At 39.1% G+C, this 20,114-nt stretch overlaps 1 protein-coding gene across 3 annotated transcripts in view; it reads right to left on the bottom strand.

Annotated features, from left to right (window-relative positions):
• PSD3 (pleckstrin and Sec7 domain containing 3) overlaps nt 1-20,114 on the bottom strand; it is a 311,983-nt gene that overhangs the window by 205,245 nt on the left and 86,624 nt on the right. Inside the window, exon 1 of one of the 3 annotated variants that reach the window (XM_045535247.1) lies at nt 1,077-1,174. The exons of the other annotated variants lie outside the window; for them this stretch is intronic. Within the exon in view, the coding sequence (XP_045391203.1) occupies nt 1,077-1,126 (50 nt within the window). The 5' untranslated portion in view covers nt 1,127-1,174. Of the gene's footprint in view, nt 1-1,076; nt 1,175-20,114 lie in introns of those variants that run through there. 3 annotated transcript variants of the gene reach the window in all.

Genomic DNA, 20,114 nt, shown 5'->3' on the forward strand with positions numbered 1-20,114 from the left:
GTAGTCCAAAATGGAGGTCTTCTAAACCCATGCTGGCTTATTTTACTGCAACTGTTAATGAAAATGCTTCATTTTTGAAAAGTCTCAATAAAACACTAAACCACAGTTGACACCAATGCCAGAACAACAGGCATAAACTAGAACTGACCCAGGAAGACCAGGGTAGATGGGAACTCTCCCCTTAAACAAGAAGCCACTTTTGAACAATTTTCCAACAGAAAATATCCACCAATTAAAATAAATTGCTTCATTATGATAAAATAAAACCTAAACCTTCCCTTCATAGAGTTAACATTACCAGTTAGTTTTGTAAAATTTATCCTATCAGAAAATGCATTGTTAATTATTATCTATAACATACCCATAACAAGTAAACTCATAGTAGAAATTCCTTTTAGGCAATTCATGATTACTTTGTTTTCCCATATCAGTGATGGAAATGTAAAACATTTACTCCAAGAACTATAATAGTTACAATCAAGTAATTTTTATAATTAGAAAAAATAAAATCCCTGGAGTTGTGTTTCCATGTATTCTTTTCCTCTCTCTATATAATAGCTATCGTGTAGTAAAAACAAATGTCAAAGAAAAGATTTTTCTTCTCAATTAAACTACTACTTATTGCTTACTTCTCAGGGCAAATTCATGACATTTATTTAATCATTCTGTGCAAATAGTGTAATTATACCACATAGGTAGTACTGGCCCAATTTTGCTCCAATATAAGAGGCTTATCCTAAGGAGTACACATTTAAAACTATTTCTTGTGTTTCTCATTCTACATATTTGCCTCTTCTATTCTTGCCCAGTGCAGTTGATTTCACCTAATTTTCCAAACATTCACAAGGTATAATTTTAAAATCTGTGCACATCAGGCTTCTCTGGATCTTCCTTAACAAACAAACAAACAAACAAACAACCTTCAGTAAAAGGAGAAAATAAGGAATAAAGTGAGAACAAATAGCTCCGTTATTGATGGTTTCATCCTGTCGAACTTATGAGATTACTTGAACGAGAACAAAAATTGCTGGTTTTAAATCAGAAAGCTTGGCAATATGATGGCAATTCAAACTCACCAGCAACAATAAAGACACCAAGAAGAGTCCATCACAACCCCTGGGGGCATGCCTGGGCCATATTTTCTCTCCCGAGCCTATCCCCAAAACTCTTCATCCTGGATGTCCAGCGTCTGCTGATCCAAGTGGCCTTCTAAGGACCTGGCTCCCTGTGAGGTCACATTACTATGACCTCACATTCTCAGAATGTTTATTGTTGGGGTGTCTGTAATCTTTTTACAGCCCCAATAAAAGCAGGAGCCAGAACACAAAGGCCACTGTATATTAGGGACATAAAAAACAATGTAGCCCAGCCTTGCTCACACTTGAGAAAGCAGACGAAAGGATCCCTCTCAGAGGGGATGATACCCAGTTTTGTTTCGCTGAATACACAAGACATTGTCCCTCTAGTCTGCTGAGTATTACATGCTTTTGGTAGTTCGGATTTTCCCTTCTTTTCTATAGTTCAACTTTATTTCCCCTAATTTTCTCTTTTAATTTTTGTTCTTTATTTTTTTTTTTTTTCCAACAACAGGGTCTCACCTCTGTCACCCAAGCTGAATTCCAAGTGGTGTGATCAAAACTCACTGTAACCTTGCACTTCTGGGCACAAGGGATTCCCCCCCCCCCCCCCCCCAGGTCAGCCTCCTGAGCAGCTGGGGACTACAGGTATACACCATCATGTTTGGCTAATTTTTATTTTTTGTAGAGACGAGGTCTTGCTCTTGCTCAGACTGGTCTCAAACTCCTGGCCTCAAGTGATCCTCCTGCCTCAGCCTTCCAGAGTGCTGGGATTTATAGGTGTGAGCCACCATGCCCGGCCTGCCCTATTTTTCTTGATCAAATAACCTTACAGGCTGGGCATGATGGCTCAAATGAAGGATCAGATCACTGAGTCTGACTATCTTTTTATAACCATTAGGCCTTCTTATAAGCATTTCCCGGCACAAGGGAAATGATAGAGGTGGGGGTCACACAGAAATGTAGGCTGTGCTCACACACCCCTTACACCTGTTGTTCCCTTTGCTTTTGTCATCACCCCCTCACCCACCATGCCAAATTCTGCAAACTCTTACTGACCCTACAGAGCCCAGGTGAAATCACAGCTTTTCTAAGAATCATACTCTGCTGTATTCTCAGAGCACTTAATATAGACTTTTGTTATAGCACTGCCTTTTAAAAATCCCATCTGTCACATACTACTGTCTCGAGTTCCACTTTGTATCAGAATAGGCTGAAGTTACTCAATAGATCTGTTGTTAAAAAGCGCAAGGACTGAGCCATCCACCGGGTCCACTTCCTCCACTGTCTTCCATGCTATGCTATTAACACACAGCACTGACTTTCTAATTCATTATGGCTAACCCTGGAAAGTTCTGGATAAACTGACAACAGCAAAGGTAGCAGATATATTTTTATTTCATATTTACTTTGAATTTTTAAAATTCTTTAAAATTTTATGTAATTGTAATAAAACTAGGACACAAAAATAAATTAGGCTAAGGTGTCCAAAGTCCCCCCACCCTGCATTTGTAAAGTGTACCCTGAGAGTTACGTGTAGAAAACAAGTTACCTAGTTAAATTTTGTTTATAAACTAGGGAAATGCAAAAGTCATAAGAATCCTAAAGAATAGGAAGAAATGACTTTAGCTGCAAGTGGAATAAAAGGACTAGAGCGAGCAATATGACCCCTGTGTCATTCTTCAGGCTGAAGACACTGAAACAGGCCTGGAACCAAGAGATGAGGGAGCCAGTACCAACGCACAGCTGTCACAGCTAGAATCAAAGATGGTCAAGAAGAGTTAAGTACAATGTAAGCAAAATACACAAAAAACCCCAAAGAAAAAACGCCCTCTGAGAAAGGAAAGGAAGTCTCGTTGGCCATCCTTATCTATGGCATTTATTTCCCAGGCATCGCAGAGACAGTACATAATCTAATCCTGAAGGAAAGACTTCCACCTCGAGTGGGGGGAGCTAAAAATAAACAATAAACATAATAAATGAGTAAATTATCTGATAGGAGGAGATATTTGCTATGAAAAAAAAAATAGAGCAAAGATAGACCAGGAATACCAGTTTGGGGTGAGGGTGGATATATTTTTACATATTGTGGTCATGGGAGGGCTCGTTGAGAAGGCAACATTTGAGCAAGACTTGAAGAGGGTGAGCCATGCAAATATTTAAAAAAAAACAACAGCATTTCAGGCAGAGGGAAGGCCCAGAGGCTGGAGCATGTGGGTCCAGATGAGTGAGAAGCAGCAAAGAGGCCAGTGTGGCTGGGGCGGAGGGCATGGAAGGAGAACGTGCAGAGAACAATGGGGCTTGGGGCAAGAGCACAGTGTAGGGCTGAGGTCCCCACGTTTTCTCGGTTCACAGAGCCCTTAATGTGTAAGGTTTTCATGACACTCCTAGACTAAAAGGAAATACCCAAAAGTTCCTCTTATTAACAGAAAAACAGTATATGAATACTTAAGTTGTTTGCATCTAACAATTTATGTCCATTTGAAAAAAACTAGAGAAAAGAAAACCTACTTTTTTCATTATTAAATAACCATCCTTACTAATGGAAGTCCCCTATTGGGGACCACACAACTTCTCAAATCCTGGAGCAGACTGAACACTACCGCTCATTGTCTCACAGCACTTAATTTTTCATGACAACAACTGGCAAAAATCTAGCTTCATCAACTTGTATCATCAAGAAGAAGGCACAATCTAACGTTGACCCTGCGAACTCCCTGGAACTGGCAGCTCACACAGCGACTGGCGCTGGTTTCCCTTGAAGATTCAGACACCCCGAGGGACCCTGCGAGTTCACTGCAATGCTCCAGGGCACCTCTGCAGATGCCGGGAACCACTTTGTGGTGTGGTTCAAGGCCTTGTGGCCACGGATATAATGGTTAACAGTGAAGGGTTCTGAACAGAGACATAAGATTTAATTTATATTTTTAAAGGGTCACTCTATCGTTTTGAGAACAGACTGGAGCAGAGCAGGGAGACCAGTGGACAGGTACCTCACACACCGAGGGGAGATGGCTGAGGTGCGGGCAGGGGGTAAAGGTTCAGAGAAAAACAGTTCAGTTGTAGACCTGAGCTACTTGAAGGGTGGAGTTGCCACCAACGAAGACAGGGAAGACCAAAGCTGGCAGAGATTTTGAGAAAATAGTTCAATTTTAGACGTGTTGACTTTGAGATGGCCATTAGATATACAAGTATGCAGGTAGATATAAGGACACACGGAGCTCTCAGAAAAGACACATGCCAGTTTCTAAGCTTTGTATGTTCCTAGGCATTATTTTTAAACCACTTCCTTCCTATCTTCATTTATTATGTTTTAAAAGAGTTACAAAATTTTAGGAAGCGTATTTCATCTTAGTTTGCCCTTTGATTTCATACTGTCACCTCCCAAAATCAAACTACCTGCAATGGGAGGAGAGTGAGCCTTGTGTTCTTTAATGTAAATTAGCTATTATCTGCTATCTGTTTTAAAGTATTTTCGTATTTTAAAATTGAAATCATGGCATTTTGAAGGTAATCACAGTTTAGTGACATGAGCTGGAACAGACTCAGTTATTGAACACAAGACAGGACAATCTGCCCTGCAAACAAGCTGAGAATTAAAGGGATCCAGTAAACAACAAATTTAGTGAATGTCCTCCACCCAAAGAGGGAAGGGAGGAGGGAGGAAGGTATTTAAAATCAGATGGGAAGAAGAAACATTGCATTTTCTGGCTTTTTAAAATGTGCCGAGCCCTTTACATTAAACATCTCATTTTAATGACAATCAGAACCTCCTAGTATAGTTTCTTCCAGTGAGTTTTAAAAGGCATCCTTCTGGACAGATGGATTACAAAAAGGCATCTGCTGCCAGGGCTAATAGTTGAACAAGCAGAATTCAGGGCACATGTCTACTTGTTACAGAGTAATACCCTCACAGTCAGCCACCCTTGAGGTGGTCCAGAGAAGTTATGGAGTGAGCAGGACAATCACCTACCTCTAGGCAGCACGGCTAAGAAAGCAAACTGCAGAACTTCCAGGTAATAGCTCACAATTCAGAGTTCACACGAAAACAATTGATGCCCAGAGACAGGACTCTGGACTCCAAATCCAACACTTTTTGTCCACAGCACCATTGTCTGAGCAGAGATGGCTGTCAATGACTGGGAAGCCGGCCTTCCCAGAGGGTGGGCTCAGTCTCTACAAATACTCTGGGCAAATATTTTTCAAGCAAACTAAAAAAAAAACAACACTGAGTCTAGTTGGTGGAAAGGGGACCCCTTCCGGAGGCCCAGAAAACTAATGAAGGGGAGAGGATGAAGTGAGAGTCAGGGCAAACCAGCTGGAAGTTCCAAAGGGGATCCTTCAGTGTCAGAACATGACCCACCTACAAAGGGAGGGGATGAGACCAGAAAGAGCCAGAGATGCTGCTGAATAGAAACAAAAAAGTCCTCCCTCTACTTTTTGCCCCACTGAATATCTCTAGAGAGATGAGGCAAAATGGTTACAGCTTTTGGCCAAACTATATAAATACAAATCCGTATCATATTTCATTAATTCCTAGACACATTTTACATTTCACAAGTCTTTGAAATTAGGATGGTTTCTTTTGCAGCAATCAGTACAAGCTTTGTCTGCTAGGTGGCTGTCAGGTGTTAATTGACTGTGTGTCAAGGAAAATTATATTGTTGGTTTACTCTTGATTTAATTGATGTTTACAGTATCTTCAAAAAAAGTCATGCTATGAGTTGGTATTGAGAAAAGTATTATGTCAGCAGAAAAGCATCAAGAATAAGCATCCCAAATAATTCTTACATAAAAGCTTTTATGTTTAAGAATTATTATTAGAAATTCCAAGTGTTAAAAAGGTTTGTGTCATAGTTAATTGATAGCATATTCTTTTCTGGTGGTACTTAAAAGTAATGATTTCTCTCCCAATAAATAGCATCGTCAATTCAAAAAATTCTGTGCTTGTTTTTTTTTTATTAGTATGGTCATCTCTTGGTATCTTTGGGGGACTGGTGCCAGGACACCCCCCTCACCCTGCGCATACCAAAATCCAGATACTCAAGTCCCTGATATAACATGGTGTAGTAATTGCACATAACCTATACACATCCTCCCATATACTTTAAATCATCTCTAGATTACTTAATACCTAATACAATGTAAATACTATGTAAATAGTTATACTTTATTGTTTAGAGAATAATGACAAGAAAAGTCTTTACATGTTCAGAAAAGTTGCGACCATTTTTTCCCCCCTCTGAATGTTTTCAATCTGCAGTTGGTTGAATCACATGGATATGAATATTCAACTGCATCCAGCTGTGTTAAAATTCAGTAACATTTAGTTTTTATGGCCAACTCCTCAAATATCACAACTCAAAAGTCACAGAAATTCTCTCTAATTAATGTCATTTAAAATATTTTTCAGTGTAGCTAAATGCAAATGGTATTTTTAAAGCAGTTCTATTGTCCTCAGTACACTAAGAACACACTTTCAAAAAAACAAAACAAAACAAAACAATCATACCAAGTTCCAAAAAGCTACACCTTAAATATTAAGGTTATGGGCAACTATTCCTCATGAAAAATTATGAGTAAATGGAATTTGAGTGAATTAGTTGAGACCATTATTTACAATCAATGCTTAACAAAATAAAATAAAAACTCTTGGGTTTTTCCTAACAAACTGGAATAACATTAATTGTTTTTCTCATTTATTGGTCAGTTTCTTTCACCAGCTAATTCAAACATTTCTGCAGGTAACATTAACTAACCATGTCACTCTAATTCCAAAATTTTGGCACCCCTCTCTCTCACACACTTACTTCTATACCTGTGGCTTCAAATAATTGTTTTTATTTTGAATCATAACCTAGCCCATCACTTCAAACTTTACCTTCCAGTAAGAGGGTAGACCAAAAAAAAAAACAAAAAAAACAAAAAACCAAACAAAAGTCTCCTAGGGGACAAGTAACCTCCATACTATAAAACAAGTAATCTGAGTTTTCTTTAACTTCTAATCCCCCACTGCAGAGTCACAATGCACGTCAGTACTCTTAGTAAAGACATTAAAGACTTAAAAGTCCTTCAAAGAAGGGAGTTTTACTTCACGTAACCTTAATGAAATCTTCTCTTTTGTTTACTATCCATTTACTTCCTATCTATTCTCCACCTTTGTGAAACATGTATTCAAACTTCCTAAACTATCAGATTTATACAGTAACATACTTTTAGTACCACAGAAACTTTGGTTTAGAAGGGGCCATGGGAAAGTCTTAGGTGATCTGTGTCCAATAAATGAGTGACCATTAGACTTCAGAAAAGAATGGCCAAGGGACAAGATCTGCCTTCCTAAAAAGGAAGTATCACACAGAACCCTAGACACAATCTGTTCTCTATTCTCTCCATTCCCCAAAGGACGTCACTCAAGCGTTGAACAAATCTTTGTCATCTCTTTAATAGTATAGTCCACCTCAGCGTGTGTTCTTAACACCCCCCTTCTCCCCACTCTAGCTGGACAAATATACTCTTAAGAGCAACACTCCACTTTGGTACAAGAGTGAAGTAGAAATATCGCCAAACCCAAAATGGCGAGAGTCTGTGTGTGACCTGGCTGTGATGTCCTGGATAAAATTGTGTATCCCGATGCCAATGTCTCCCTAGTGACAGTCTCTGCTTCTTGACCTAAATGCCATACGGTGTCGACTTGAACCACTTAGCAATTCCCAACTATCTGCCACAAGAAGCTGTGTATCACAGACGAACCCAGAAAACAGCTTGTGCTCACATTTTATGACTTTCAGACAACATTCTGACATTTCAGAATGAAATTCATCATAGAAACATAATATGCTGACCTCACTGTAAGATTAACCCCAGGTATATCTTGTCTTTCTTCTAAAATAAAAACTACACATCAGATGACTAAGTTCAGATATTTTAAAGTTTACAGCACAAGAATATTTACTTAACCATCCTTCTCCTAGGTCCTGACACTACTTAAAATTCCTACCCTAGCATATATATATGCTCACTCAAAAGTGAGCAATCAAGTCCAGTCAATCAGCTCTGTAAAGTTTTAGTTAAGCTCTATTCTTCAATTTTATCTATGAGGTATATGATAAGTAATATCATTCTGGTTTTATAAATAAGTTAGAAAGGAAGGGAGGGACAAGAGAAAAAAAAAAAAAAGAAGAAAAAAAACCCTGTTCATGCCAATAGCTAGAAAAACACCCAAGAAGCCAAAATAAACCTACCAGTCTGGGACTTCCACTCGGAGGATATACTCCTTTCTTCGGAGTCTGTAGAAAATAGAATTCACTCTGGCACCATTCTTAAAATTCATTTTTAAACTCCACCTTCAACTACAGTCAAATCATCTAGACAATCTCAGTTTCACATTCTGAACTGCTATCATTTTGGAACTGGGACTGATAAAATAAAACCTAAACATCCTGTAAATCAATTGTCACCAGTCCTACCAAAAGATCTTTACCCCAGTAACTCAAAATAAAAAGAACTAGGAGCCAAGAGGCAATACAATTATAGCAAAGGTGTGAATTCGCCCCTCCCCTTTATCCACCAGAGGTGTTAAAAAGTCCTGTCCTACTGGGGATCAGACTGGCTTTTTGGATCTGCCACAGGACATCCTAAATTCTGCAACTTGCTGCAATGTCACCAGCTCCAAGTCACCCAAGAGATGACGTTTCTGCACCTTGTCACAGTGTTGTCACATGCTAGTCACTTCAAAGCAAGCAAAATACTTGCAGAAAAAAACTCTCATCAATACCATTTCAAACTTACCCAAGTTTGAGAGAAAAGCTCATTATTACAAATACCACTACCTGTTCTCTCTCCTTATAATTACAGATTGTGCTTTATACTACAAACACACACACTCACACCCCATGTTCACAAATGTTTCCTAACACACAGGGAAGAAGGCCTGGAAAGCACTATAAACTTAATGGAAGAAAAAAAGTGAGACCCAGAAAGGTTAAGTAACTTTCCTAAAGACACAAGGCTACTTAAACGCAAGGCTGGAAGTGAACCACATCTATCTGTCTTCAATCCTAGAGCACATTCCACAGTAAATGATCCACTGCCCTAACATAGACCTTAAATAAAACTGAAAGAAATGCAAAATGGCTAAGAGAAAAAAATTATGTGTTTGGAGGGCCAAACAGACCAAAGTTGAGATCTTAGGTCCACCAAACTATGTCACCTTCCTGAGCCTCAGTTTCCTCATTTGTAAAAAATAAAGACCATAATACTTACCTTATAGGGTTACTTTGAGAGGAGGATTAGATAAAATTAGTAACTCAAAAAACATTTTACGAGTAATAACTATTAAGATTTTAATGGTCTCTGCTTCCTAGAATTCTTGATTTTACCAAATAGAAACAGAAAAAAAAAGTTCCCCACAACTCCCCTGAATAGATTCAGGGACCATCTATCAATGCCTAAGGCACATACTTTATTGTGTACGGTAAATGCTACCAAGAAATTTATACTGTTTCCAGAAAGCAGTTAATAAAAACAGAGACCAAGATGGCTTTGTTTGATACCCGACTGCAAGACAGATCTCTAAAAGAGCCACACTCAACCTAGTCAGAGCATCAATAATGCACAGTACTTAAACCAGTGTGCCAGGGCATACACAAATCCAACATGACCCTTTTGGTCAAGTCTTTGAACAAACAAGGGGACAAGAGTCACCTTCATTCCATATGTCCCCTAAAACAGTATTCCATAGAATTCTAGAGCTCTAGGCTCTGAAAATTAGAGATATTTAAAACACACACACCCCACTTTTTAACTTCCCAGAATTTCTCAAACTTATTTGACCATAAATCCTTTTGTGTCTAGAGAAATATTAATGTTAATGGAATTTGGGAAACCCTATTTTGCTGCAATGCTGTTGTATATTAGTGCTGTTTCTCAAACCGACATGTGCATTAAAATCACCTGGGAAACTGTTATAAAGGCAACTTTTCCAGCCTCAACTCAAACCTAAAGTTTGAGAACCAATGGGTTAGTTATATTTCAAAAGGCATCCCAGGTTACAACAAATTTAGAAAGCTGCTGCACCAGTAGGTTTAGAGTTGTCTACTGTCTCACTGCGAAGACCACCACCAGTTGTCGAACATCAGTGTCTGGGAAGCTTGTTTAAAAAATGCACATTACTGGGCACCAGCCCTGAGGAGTCAGATTCACAGGTTCTGGGGTGCAACCCAGATTGAGACTTCACAAATGTAGAAGGTGTATCTGAAAAATTAATGTCCACTGGCTGGCTATTAGCATCCTCATCCTAGCCATCTTATATTTCACTAGAGGGTAAGTAACAATTAGAGATGAGTATTAAGAATTAATACTCATTGGTAAAAACGAACTCAGAGGGTTTCAATATTATTTTGAATGAAGATGATTTAAGAAAACGAATTATGATTCATACTTTGAACATTACTGCTTTAAACTGATCAATATTTTTGATGGACTGAGAGTGACTGATGAAAATCTGATCTTTTCCCTAGCCTCCCTGTGCAGCTCATTGGTGGCTTTAAAGGTATTAGCAACATCAGAACATCTGGCAGGATCTGGGCAGTGGATTCACAGTCACCTCATTTGGTCAGATGCCTGTACTTTCCCCCTTACAGCAAAAGGTACTGTGATGGTTAATTTTATACGTCAACTTGACCGGGTCACAGGATACCCAGATATCTGGTTGAATGTTATTTCTGGGTGTGTCAATGAGGTGTTTCTGGAAGAGATTAGCATTTGGATTGGTGAAGTGAGTGAAGCAGAGGGCCCTCCTGAGTGTGGAGTGTGGGCAGGCACCATCCATCCACTGTGGGCCTTAACAGATCAACAAGGTTGGATTCAATCTCTTCCCGCCTGCTGAACAGGGACACTGATCTGCCCTCAGAGCTCCTGGTTCTCAGGCCTTTGGACTCAGACTAGAAGCTGCACCATCAGCTTTCCAGCTCTCAGGCCTGCAAACCACACCAGTGGATGTCCTGGGTCTTCAGCTTGCAGATCGTGGGACTTCCTGGTTCAACTATGTGAACCAATTTCTTAATATATCTCATGATGTAAAGACAGGCAGATAATCTCATATTGGTTCCATTTCTCTAGAGAACCATATTACAAGTATGCTATACCCTTCTCATGAATTGGTGCAATTCTTGGATCCAAACAGAGTTGTATCAGCAGCAGTTTGCCTTCTATCTTCCAAAGCCCAACTTCCTATAACGCTCACCAAGTGGTATCGTGTCTTAGTACCTTATTATTACCTTATATTCCCTGTGATGTAAATAAGATCCTTCCTAAAGATCTTTTGCAACTTTCTCTCAGGAAAATAAATATAAATGTTACCCTTAAGGAGGGATGGAGTAATATTATGTACAACTGGTTCCAATAACATCTACTATGTTATCTTTGAAGTTTGAAGAATGCATGTCAGCCTTCATAACCTTGGCAAAGGGCCTTTGGAAAATTTTTGAAGGTTCTGTTTTTGATTTTTAAAAATTGAATTATGGCTATACACACCCAGATCAACTTCCATTTTGAACTCACAACACTGAGATGAATATTTCTATAGCCAGAGGCAAGGTGCTTTCTCTCTTTCAAATGCACTGTAAGTTCTGGGCCTTAAGTGCTGTAATATAATTAACATTGGCTCATACCAAAGTGATATGAACCCTATGATGGTCTCACATTGTTTTGTAACAATGTCAATGTCATGGTTAAGAGCAGAGGGTTAAGAGTGGCCTAACCATCTACGATGTTTCCTCACTGACATTGGTTACTGAGCATGCATCCACACCTTGTGCTAAGCACAGTATGAATAGAGAGCAAGATACACTTCCTAACAGCAAGGATTTCATAGTCTAGTGAGTGAAGACAAACTCTGTACAAACAACTACAAGCAAAACAGAAATAATGGAGCAACTGGTGCTTCAACTGGAAGAGGTTACATCCTGCACAATCGTGAACCAAAAGGTAGCATTTGCCAGGTGGACAGAGACAAAAGAAAGGTTTCCCCAGAACAGAGAATGGTACACGCAAGTAACAGAGGTGTAAAACCACATGGGTTATTCAAAGCACTGCAAGAGGCAAGTGTAGCCAGACTACAGGTGCAGAGAAGGGGCAGTAAGAGATGGGTGTGGAATACTCAGGCAGGGGAGTAGTTTTTTTTTTTTTTTTTCTTTCCACAAAGCCAGCCTTTAACCAAAAAACAGAAGACTGAGCAGGTAAGAAAAATGATCAGATTTGAGGGAGAGAAAATAGGTACCACTGTAGAAGATGACTGGATTAAATAGATGGATTAAATGAGTTGGAATTTGTAAAGTGCTTAACACAGTGTTTGGCAAATAAGTGCTATGAAAGTGTTAAGAGGGTGAGACTGAAGACAGGGGTCCACTTAGATCACTACAAGAGTCAAGGTGGTGGATGAAAAGGAATCCCTATAAGGTAGAGGATACAAAGCTGATGGAGCAGCATTGTGAGTAAAATAATAAAACTGGTAGAATTTTGTTGCCAATTATATATAAGAGATGAAGGAAAAGGAGGAATTGAGAGACTTCAGTGCTTCTGACTTGGACACCTGGGTGAATCGCAGGGCCTTTAGCCAGCCTTTAACCAAGGTAAGTATGTTGGACTGTCTTGGGAAGGAGGCAGATAATGTGTTTGATTTTTTTAAATAAGAAATTAAGTATGTTTCTCATACATAAATCACTTGGATCTCATAAACTGCTTGTAAGGTAGACAGTTTAAACTTATTTTATATAAAAAAAAAAGTTTCAGGGAGGTTAACAAGATATTCCCTGAATTGCATAATTAAAAGCTGCAGGCAAATGAACTACAAGCCAAGTCTCTTGCTCCTTGGTTCATGGTTATTTGCACTTCGCAGATTTGCCGAAGGAAACATCATCCTCATACTCTAGCTTTCTACTTTTTCCTAAATCAACTGTAGAAAGCAGCCCAAAAAAATCCATCAAAAATATTGACTCTAGTCTTAAACAGTTGCTGGTTTTCCCATTGAAGACACTGTGGTATCTACTTATTGGTAATGAGAAATGTCTACTTATTAAAGATGCAAGTTTATTTCCAAGTTATAGCGACAACCAAGTGACCACATTCAAGCTTTGATAACAGAAGCCATCTTCTTCACAGTTTTTAAAAATAGGTTCTGTTGACAAACACCTACGAGAGCCGTTCAGTGGGGAAGGAGCTGAAACAATTCTAGATTATCTTTGTCTTTATAATGAAAAGGCAAAGTACCCAACGTTTAAAGTTAAGAAGCAGATTCTCTATACTATAGAAAAACTAAACATTCATTCAAAAACAGAGAAACAATAAAGTTTTAAGATTATACAGCAACCCAGAAATCTCTAGATATATACCAATGGGCCTTTACTCTCTTTTCAAATCCAACCTCCACTCTTCCAGAGTCCCCTACAACTAGAATGGACGTCATTCCCTTCCTCAAGAACATCCCAGTGCCTATGAAGTCCAAACTCCCAGCATGGTGTTCTCAGATTTGCTCCATCTGGCCGATCAAGGCTGGAACCTCTCCCACTACATGTCTCCCCTGTACGCTGTGGCCCCTTTGCTCGGGCTCTCCTTAGCTTCAAGTGTCCTTCCCTCTTTCTAGCATAGAGCAATTGACTCATGCTGCAAAGCTCAAATCCATGCCTCTGTGAAGTCCACCCAAACCCTTGACTGACATGACCTTATAATCACACAGCACTTCTGTTATGCCTCTAATAGGGCACTTCCTTAATTCTCTTGAAATAAAATAGTGTATGTGACATGAATTAAATGGTGCTCTGAAGTCTGAGAAAAATTTTTATCACAATTTTGTAAACAAACATATTTTAAAAGGCCTGACAGGAAGAAAAAGTCACAGCCATTTTTCCACCAGAAATCTCTGAAGACACAAATCTTAGTAATTTTCTATTGAATGAATAAGCCTCTGGATCTCATGGACTCCTCAGGCTCCATGAAACTTGCTATGTTACAGCCTTTGGATTCTACAAGTGCTATTGTTGAAATGTATTCAAGTCCCATTTGGTTTTCCCAACTATCAACTCCAATGGACCATATCTGAAACAGATCCATTTTGGGTGAATCTTGCTTTACACCAAGTTTTATACACTTAAAGCTCCTGGGCATCTCTTTTAGCTATTTCCCAAGAGGACAGCAGAACAGATGCATAATGCAACTGTTTAGGAGAATAACAGAAGTTATGTTCTGCCATCCAAAGCAGAGAAACAGATATTTAATAGGTATCAAAGTATACTTTGGCTTTTAATACCATCAACCAATTTCATTTGTTGGCTTTTGGGCCAACTTTTTAAAAAATGAGCTAAGTGAAGAACTCCATGGTTGAGAAAGCAGATAAAAAGAGGCAGCATAACACAAACGACACCACTTCAGGAGGTGTAGTTGTCCCTTGGGTGCACTGCTCCCACTGCCTGTAAGCATGTAGGTATCTGTTTCCTATTTCAGGGTTCCTTAACCACAGACTAGATTCCTTCAACCTGAACCATCTCTGAAAACAGAGCATAATATCTTGGGGAAAAGCTAATACCATTTTCAGGTATGGAAAACACCTACAAGAGCCATTTACTGAGGAAGGAGCTGAAACAATTCTAGGTGGCAACATGGCAAAGGGCAGAGAATACTGGATTGCCGGTCAGCAAAGCCGGGCAGAGGCAAAACAACATAATGGTTAAAAGTGAGGACTTGGGACCCAGATCATTTTAGTTCAAGTCCTGGCCCTGATGCTTGCTAGCTGTGTGAAGCCAGGCAAGTTACTTAACATTTCCATGCCTCAGTTTGCTAATCTGTACAATGGGACGCTAATGTACCTGACTCCAATGCATACAAAAGTGCAGCTAGTATTATCAGTCTGGCTCTGAAGCTACAAAGCTCCACAATCTCGAGCAAATCATTCAACATCTCAGCCTCCGCATTTGTAAAATGAAAGAATTAAATTCCAGCCCTTTTACAGCTCTAGCATTGCTCTAAACTTAAATATAGTACCTCATAACCCAATCTACCAAAATTAGCAGTCTCAACTTGCTTAATTTTATTGGTCATATAGTAATTTCACATAAAATCAGCTTAATCACCATGTATTTGTTTTTAATTCTCCCAGTTCAACCCTCAGTTCAACATTATGTCTAACAGCAGCTTTCCTCATAAAGACATAGTACACAAATAAGTGAGATATAGCAAATAGTCAAAAATGTCTTTGGTCTTGATTTTTATATTTAGTTACAAGTTCAATTTATAATTTATAACAGAATATGATAATATAAAAAATAGAAGTATGGGAAGGAAGGTAAATTTACTGTAACTTGAGAGAAGTGGAAACCATGTGATAATTTGTTATTCACTTCCTAAAATATTTTCATAAACTGGTACCATCCAGGCTTACAAAAGCAAACCTGCTTTTCTTTTGCCAATGAAGCAGCACCAAATACTAACTTTTTGTGCACATTCCTCCTGTTTTTCCTCCTACTGCCTTCTGTCACTCTGGCTTTTTAAATACAGTCTTTATTATAGGTGGAGTTCCTGCATTTTACAAGCCAGCCAGCCATTTTAGATGCTGTAAAAGCCCAGTGGATGCATTACTGCAACCCTGAAGAGCAGAGAAATTAAAGGATAAAAGCATGAAGTATAGGGTTATATTTTCCTTCGTGTCCAAGGTTGTACAGAGTTCATCTATATATGCAACTGCCTTTCAAATCCCTCAAAACTCTGTGCTCAACTCCAGTAAAGAGAAGGCAGGCCTTTCCTTTAGTTCTACATAGGTTCAGACCCAGGTAAAACTAAAACGCTTACACTGTCCCTAGTCCCTTCAACTCCAACTTCCCTCAGGATACTACTATTGCTAGGAATCAAAGCAGCTCCCTGCAGTCTCTTGAGTTCACCAATAACATGTCAAGCATTATCCTCCACCCCTCTCTTCACCATTAATTTAGAAAACACTTACTGAGTGACCACTCATATGTCAGACATAATGGATAACAAGGCAGATACACTCCCTGGCATTGCAGTTGGACGTTACAGTTGAGTAGCCATGATAGACGATTTTAAAAAAGTAATTATAATAATATTATTTTGCAGAAAATACAGGGTGCATTAGGAGCATGCACTAGGACACAAAACCTAGTCTGGGGGGAATCCACCATCCTGGAGAAAGTAACAGTGAGGTTAACACTGAGGATGAGGATGTTAAGAGTGGGTAAGCAGGAAAGCCCCACCCAAGAGAATATTTGAAAAAGCAAAAGCGGTTCACCACGGTTGAAGCTTATGGGACGGAGTTGCGGTGCACAGCACACAGGGAAGGCAGGAGGCGAAGCCAGAGGTAAGCAGCTGCTCATTGTGACAGCACCATCAAAACATATTCCATTTAAGATCCATTCCTCAATTTCCCATAACAAACCAGTACCATTTATTAGAAAATGATTAGATAGTTAAATCCATGACACACCATCTTAGCAGGTATGTTATTAGTGAGGATCACATGTGCATTCTAACAGGAACTGTCTACAGGCAACACTTTGACCAGAAATAATGACTAAGAAATGAAATTTTCAGACTCCAAGACAAGCCAGTAGAACAAGTATTTTGGGTGGAGATGGGTTTTCCGCTAGTTTCACTTAACCTATACTTGCTGTATAAGTGGCCAAAGCATTCTGATTATCTAGTCAGAATGATTATCACTAACAAAATAGAACAGCATAAGACATGTAATACATTCCATTACAATTATTCTGATTCTCACTCTAAAAGATCCAGCACAATAAATCTGAAAAAGAAATGAAGGGAAGAGATTGGGACTAGGAGAAATAAAATAATAATTACTTGCAGATGTTATAACTGTTTACATGTAAAGCCCAAAAGTATTAAGTAAAAAAGTTAGACGTAGTAAGGCAGTCAGTTATAAAAATATAAAAACAATAGCTTTAATAAACCATGAAGGACCAGTTAGAAAACATAATTGAAAAAAAATTCACCAAGTTTATAAAGCAGCTAGGAATAAATTCAAGAAAAGTTCAGAACTATAATAAGGCTACAAAATTTTCCAAGAGAAATAAATTAGAACTAAGCACTATGCTCCTGGAAAGAGTATTCTAAAGATATTATTTCTCTCCCAAATCCCTCTAAAATGTAATCCAATTCAAGAGAACATAAAAAATAAAACTATAAAGAACTAGAAGGAAATACAGTTGAACATATAATTTCCTCATAGAGACTTTAGACTAGCAGAAATTATGATTTAATCGACAGATTTAATTACATGGCAACGCCACCAAGCAAAATTAAAATGATGAATGGGGAGAGAAATACGAGTCCTTTTCATATGTAAAGGACTTTGGGGTACCTATAAGAGAAAGATGAATGTAACAAATCAAAAAATGGGCAAAACGCACTGTACTGAACATTCTAATCGCTGTGTCCTGGTTACAGCAGCTGCTTCATCCATAGCACCTGGAAGGAACAGGCCCCAAGGGCCTCAACCCTCTATGCTGAGCTCAGCGGACTGGACCAGGAGTTGCCCCCCTGATGAAACTGATCAATAGACAGCTCCCTCCTAGAAATGTGGGACACAGATATCCACGGTCCTTAGATTACGATGGGATCTGGATAGAAAGGTCATGTGTAGTAGGGGGCTGAACTAAGTGACATGGCAAACCAAAGCCAGGTGGAAGGAAGAGTTAGGGGACAGCAAAGACTCCATGAGAAAAGGCAGCATCCTGTATGCTTAAGAAAAGCAGGAGAGTGGAGCTGGCAGAGAGAAACAGACTCTCGGGTTTCTTGTGTCTGGGAGGTCTGACAGTCCCTGGCATTTTGTTCCTGGATATAAACCAGGTACCTGTGACATCCCTCTGATAAAACCAGTTCAAGTAGGTTTTCAGCCCACAGCAATCAGAGCCCAGACCAAAACAAAGGTGAGCAAGCAATTCACAAAAAAGGATGAACAGATAAAAACTAGATTCGTAGAAAAAATCTTCATCCATATCAAGGTAGTACAAATTGAGGCATTTCAATGGCTCTTTCAGCAACTCAACTGGCAAAGATAAAAACGGACTTAGATAATGTACAGTGAAGTTCGGAAGAAATACAGGTGCTCATATAATGGAGGCAGAAGTGCAAACTGATACGTCCAGTTTAGCTTAGTAACTCTTAAAAATGTGCATATCTTAAGAACCAGCAATCATACTTCTAAGCATTTACTTTAAGCAAATAATAAGAACACAAAAGAAATGAAACAAACTTAAAGATTACCTATCAGTGCTTCTCAAACATCATGGATCACTTTCATGACTCTTGCATATCCCTATATCACATGCACTGATTTACTTAGTACTCTCCTTTATGTCAGCTCATGATTTTTATTTAACTTACTCTTCCAACGAGTGTTTACTGAGTGCCTACTATATACCAGGAACTGTTCTAGGAGCTGGAGATTCAGCAGTGATCAAAAGAGACAAAAACCCCGGCCTTCGTGGAGCTCACATTCTAGAGGACACACAGATGATAAGTAAAATACATAGCACGTTGGTGGTACGGCTGAGAAGGAAAAACAGAACAGGCAAGGGGAATATTGAGGGCTTGGGGACTGGGGAAGTTGTAATTTTAGAGAAGGTAGCCAGGTAAGTATGCACCAGAAGAGAACCTTTCAAAACAGAAAGTGGGGGAGGGCCACGGGACTCTTGGGGGGATGAGCACCCCAGGAAGAAAGAAAAGCAAGGGCAGAGGACCCGAGGTGGAAGCATGCCCCATGTGTTCAAAAACGGGCAAAGAGAGAGGCCCACACAACCGAAGCAGAGTGAGCAAGAAGAGTGGGAGGAGATGAGGTCACAGTAGTATGCACGGGGCGCAGACGGGGGCCAGACTGTGCAGGGACTGGTAGGTCATGGTAAGGAGTCTGGCTTTGACTCTGGGTGAGGTGAGAAGCCAATGAATTGAGAAAACACTAAAGTGGGACACAAGTTAAAAGGACAATGCAATAAACCACAGTGACTTGGATCAGTTGTAGTGGTAAAAAAAGTTGAACTATGAATACATTGTGAAGGCAGAGCTGAGCAGACTGCTGATATGCTGGATACTGGAGGCCTAGTGAAATCGCCTAATGAGTGAGATGCTGAACAGGTGCTGGGGGACTCCCAACGTCTAAAGGTCTTCCAAAGCAATTGTAACCATGAAATCATGTTTGATGTGCTAGTTAGAATTTTGTAGTACACATTAGAATGCATATATAACTATTAAAACAAAAATGCTCATTCATATATTCCCTACATTATCTCATATCACCAATGGTGTCCATAATGTACTTTGGGAAGTATTCATTTTACGTAAACTTGATATATGTATACTGTACAATACCAGGAGGACATTAATTCACTTACATAGATTTTATCTATCTGTGCACATGCACCCTCACATACACATACAAAGGCTAGAAATGCATATACCAAAATGGTAAGAATACTAATTTCTTAGTCAAACTAATAGACATGCTTTCTTCTTCGTGCTTTTCAAATTGTCTACAGTGAATATACACAAATCATTCCTTGGTATCCAGGGGGCATTGGTTCCAAGACCTTCCTCGGATACTAAAATTATAGATGCTGAAAGTTCCTTCTATAAAAGGATATTTTTGCACATCCTATGGAAAACCTACATGCCTAACCTATGCACATCTTCCCATATATTTTAAATTATCTCTAGATTACTTAGAATACCTAATAAATGTAAATGCTATGAAAATAGGTATTATACTGTATCATTTAGGGAATAATGACAAGGAAAAAGTGTGTACATTCTCAGTACACATGTAACCACTCTTTTTTCCCCCTAATATTTTCAATCTGCAGTTAATTGAATCCACTGATGCAAACACAGATACAGAGGGCCAACTTTACTTCCATAAATCATAGAGACCTATATATGGGGCAAAAGTGAAGAGGTATGCTCAGAAACCAGAAACTGAGTTCCAGATAGTAGTGACAGAGACAGACAATCTTAAAAACC

Source organism: Lemur catta, chromosome 22 (assembly GCF_020740605.2).
Source record: "Lemur catta isolate mLemCat1 chromosome 22, mLemCat1.pri, whole genome shotgun sequence".
Lineage (NCBI taxonomy): Eukaryota > Metazoa > Chordata > Mammalia > Primates > Lemuridae > Lemur > Lemur catta.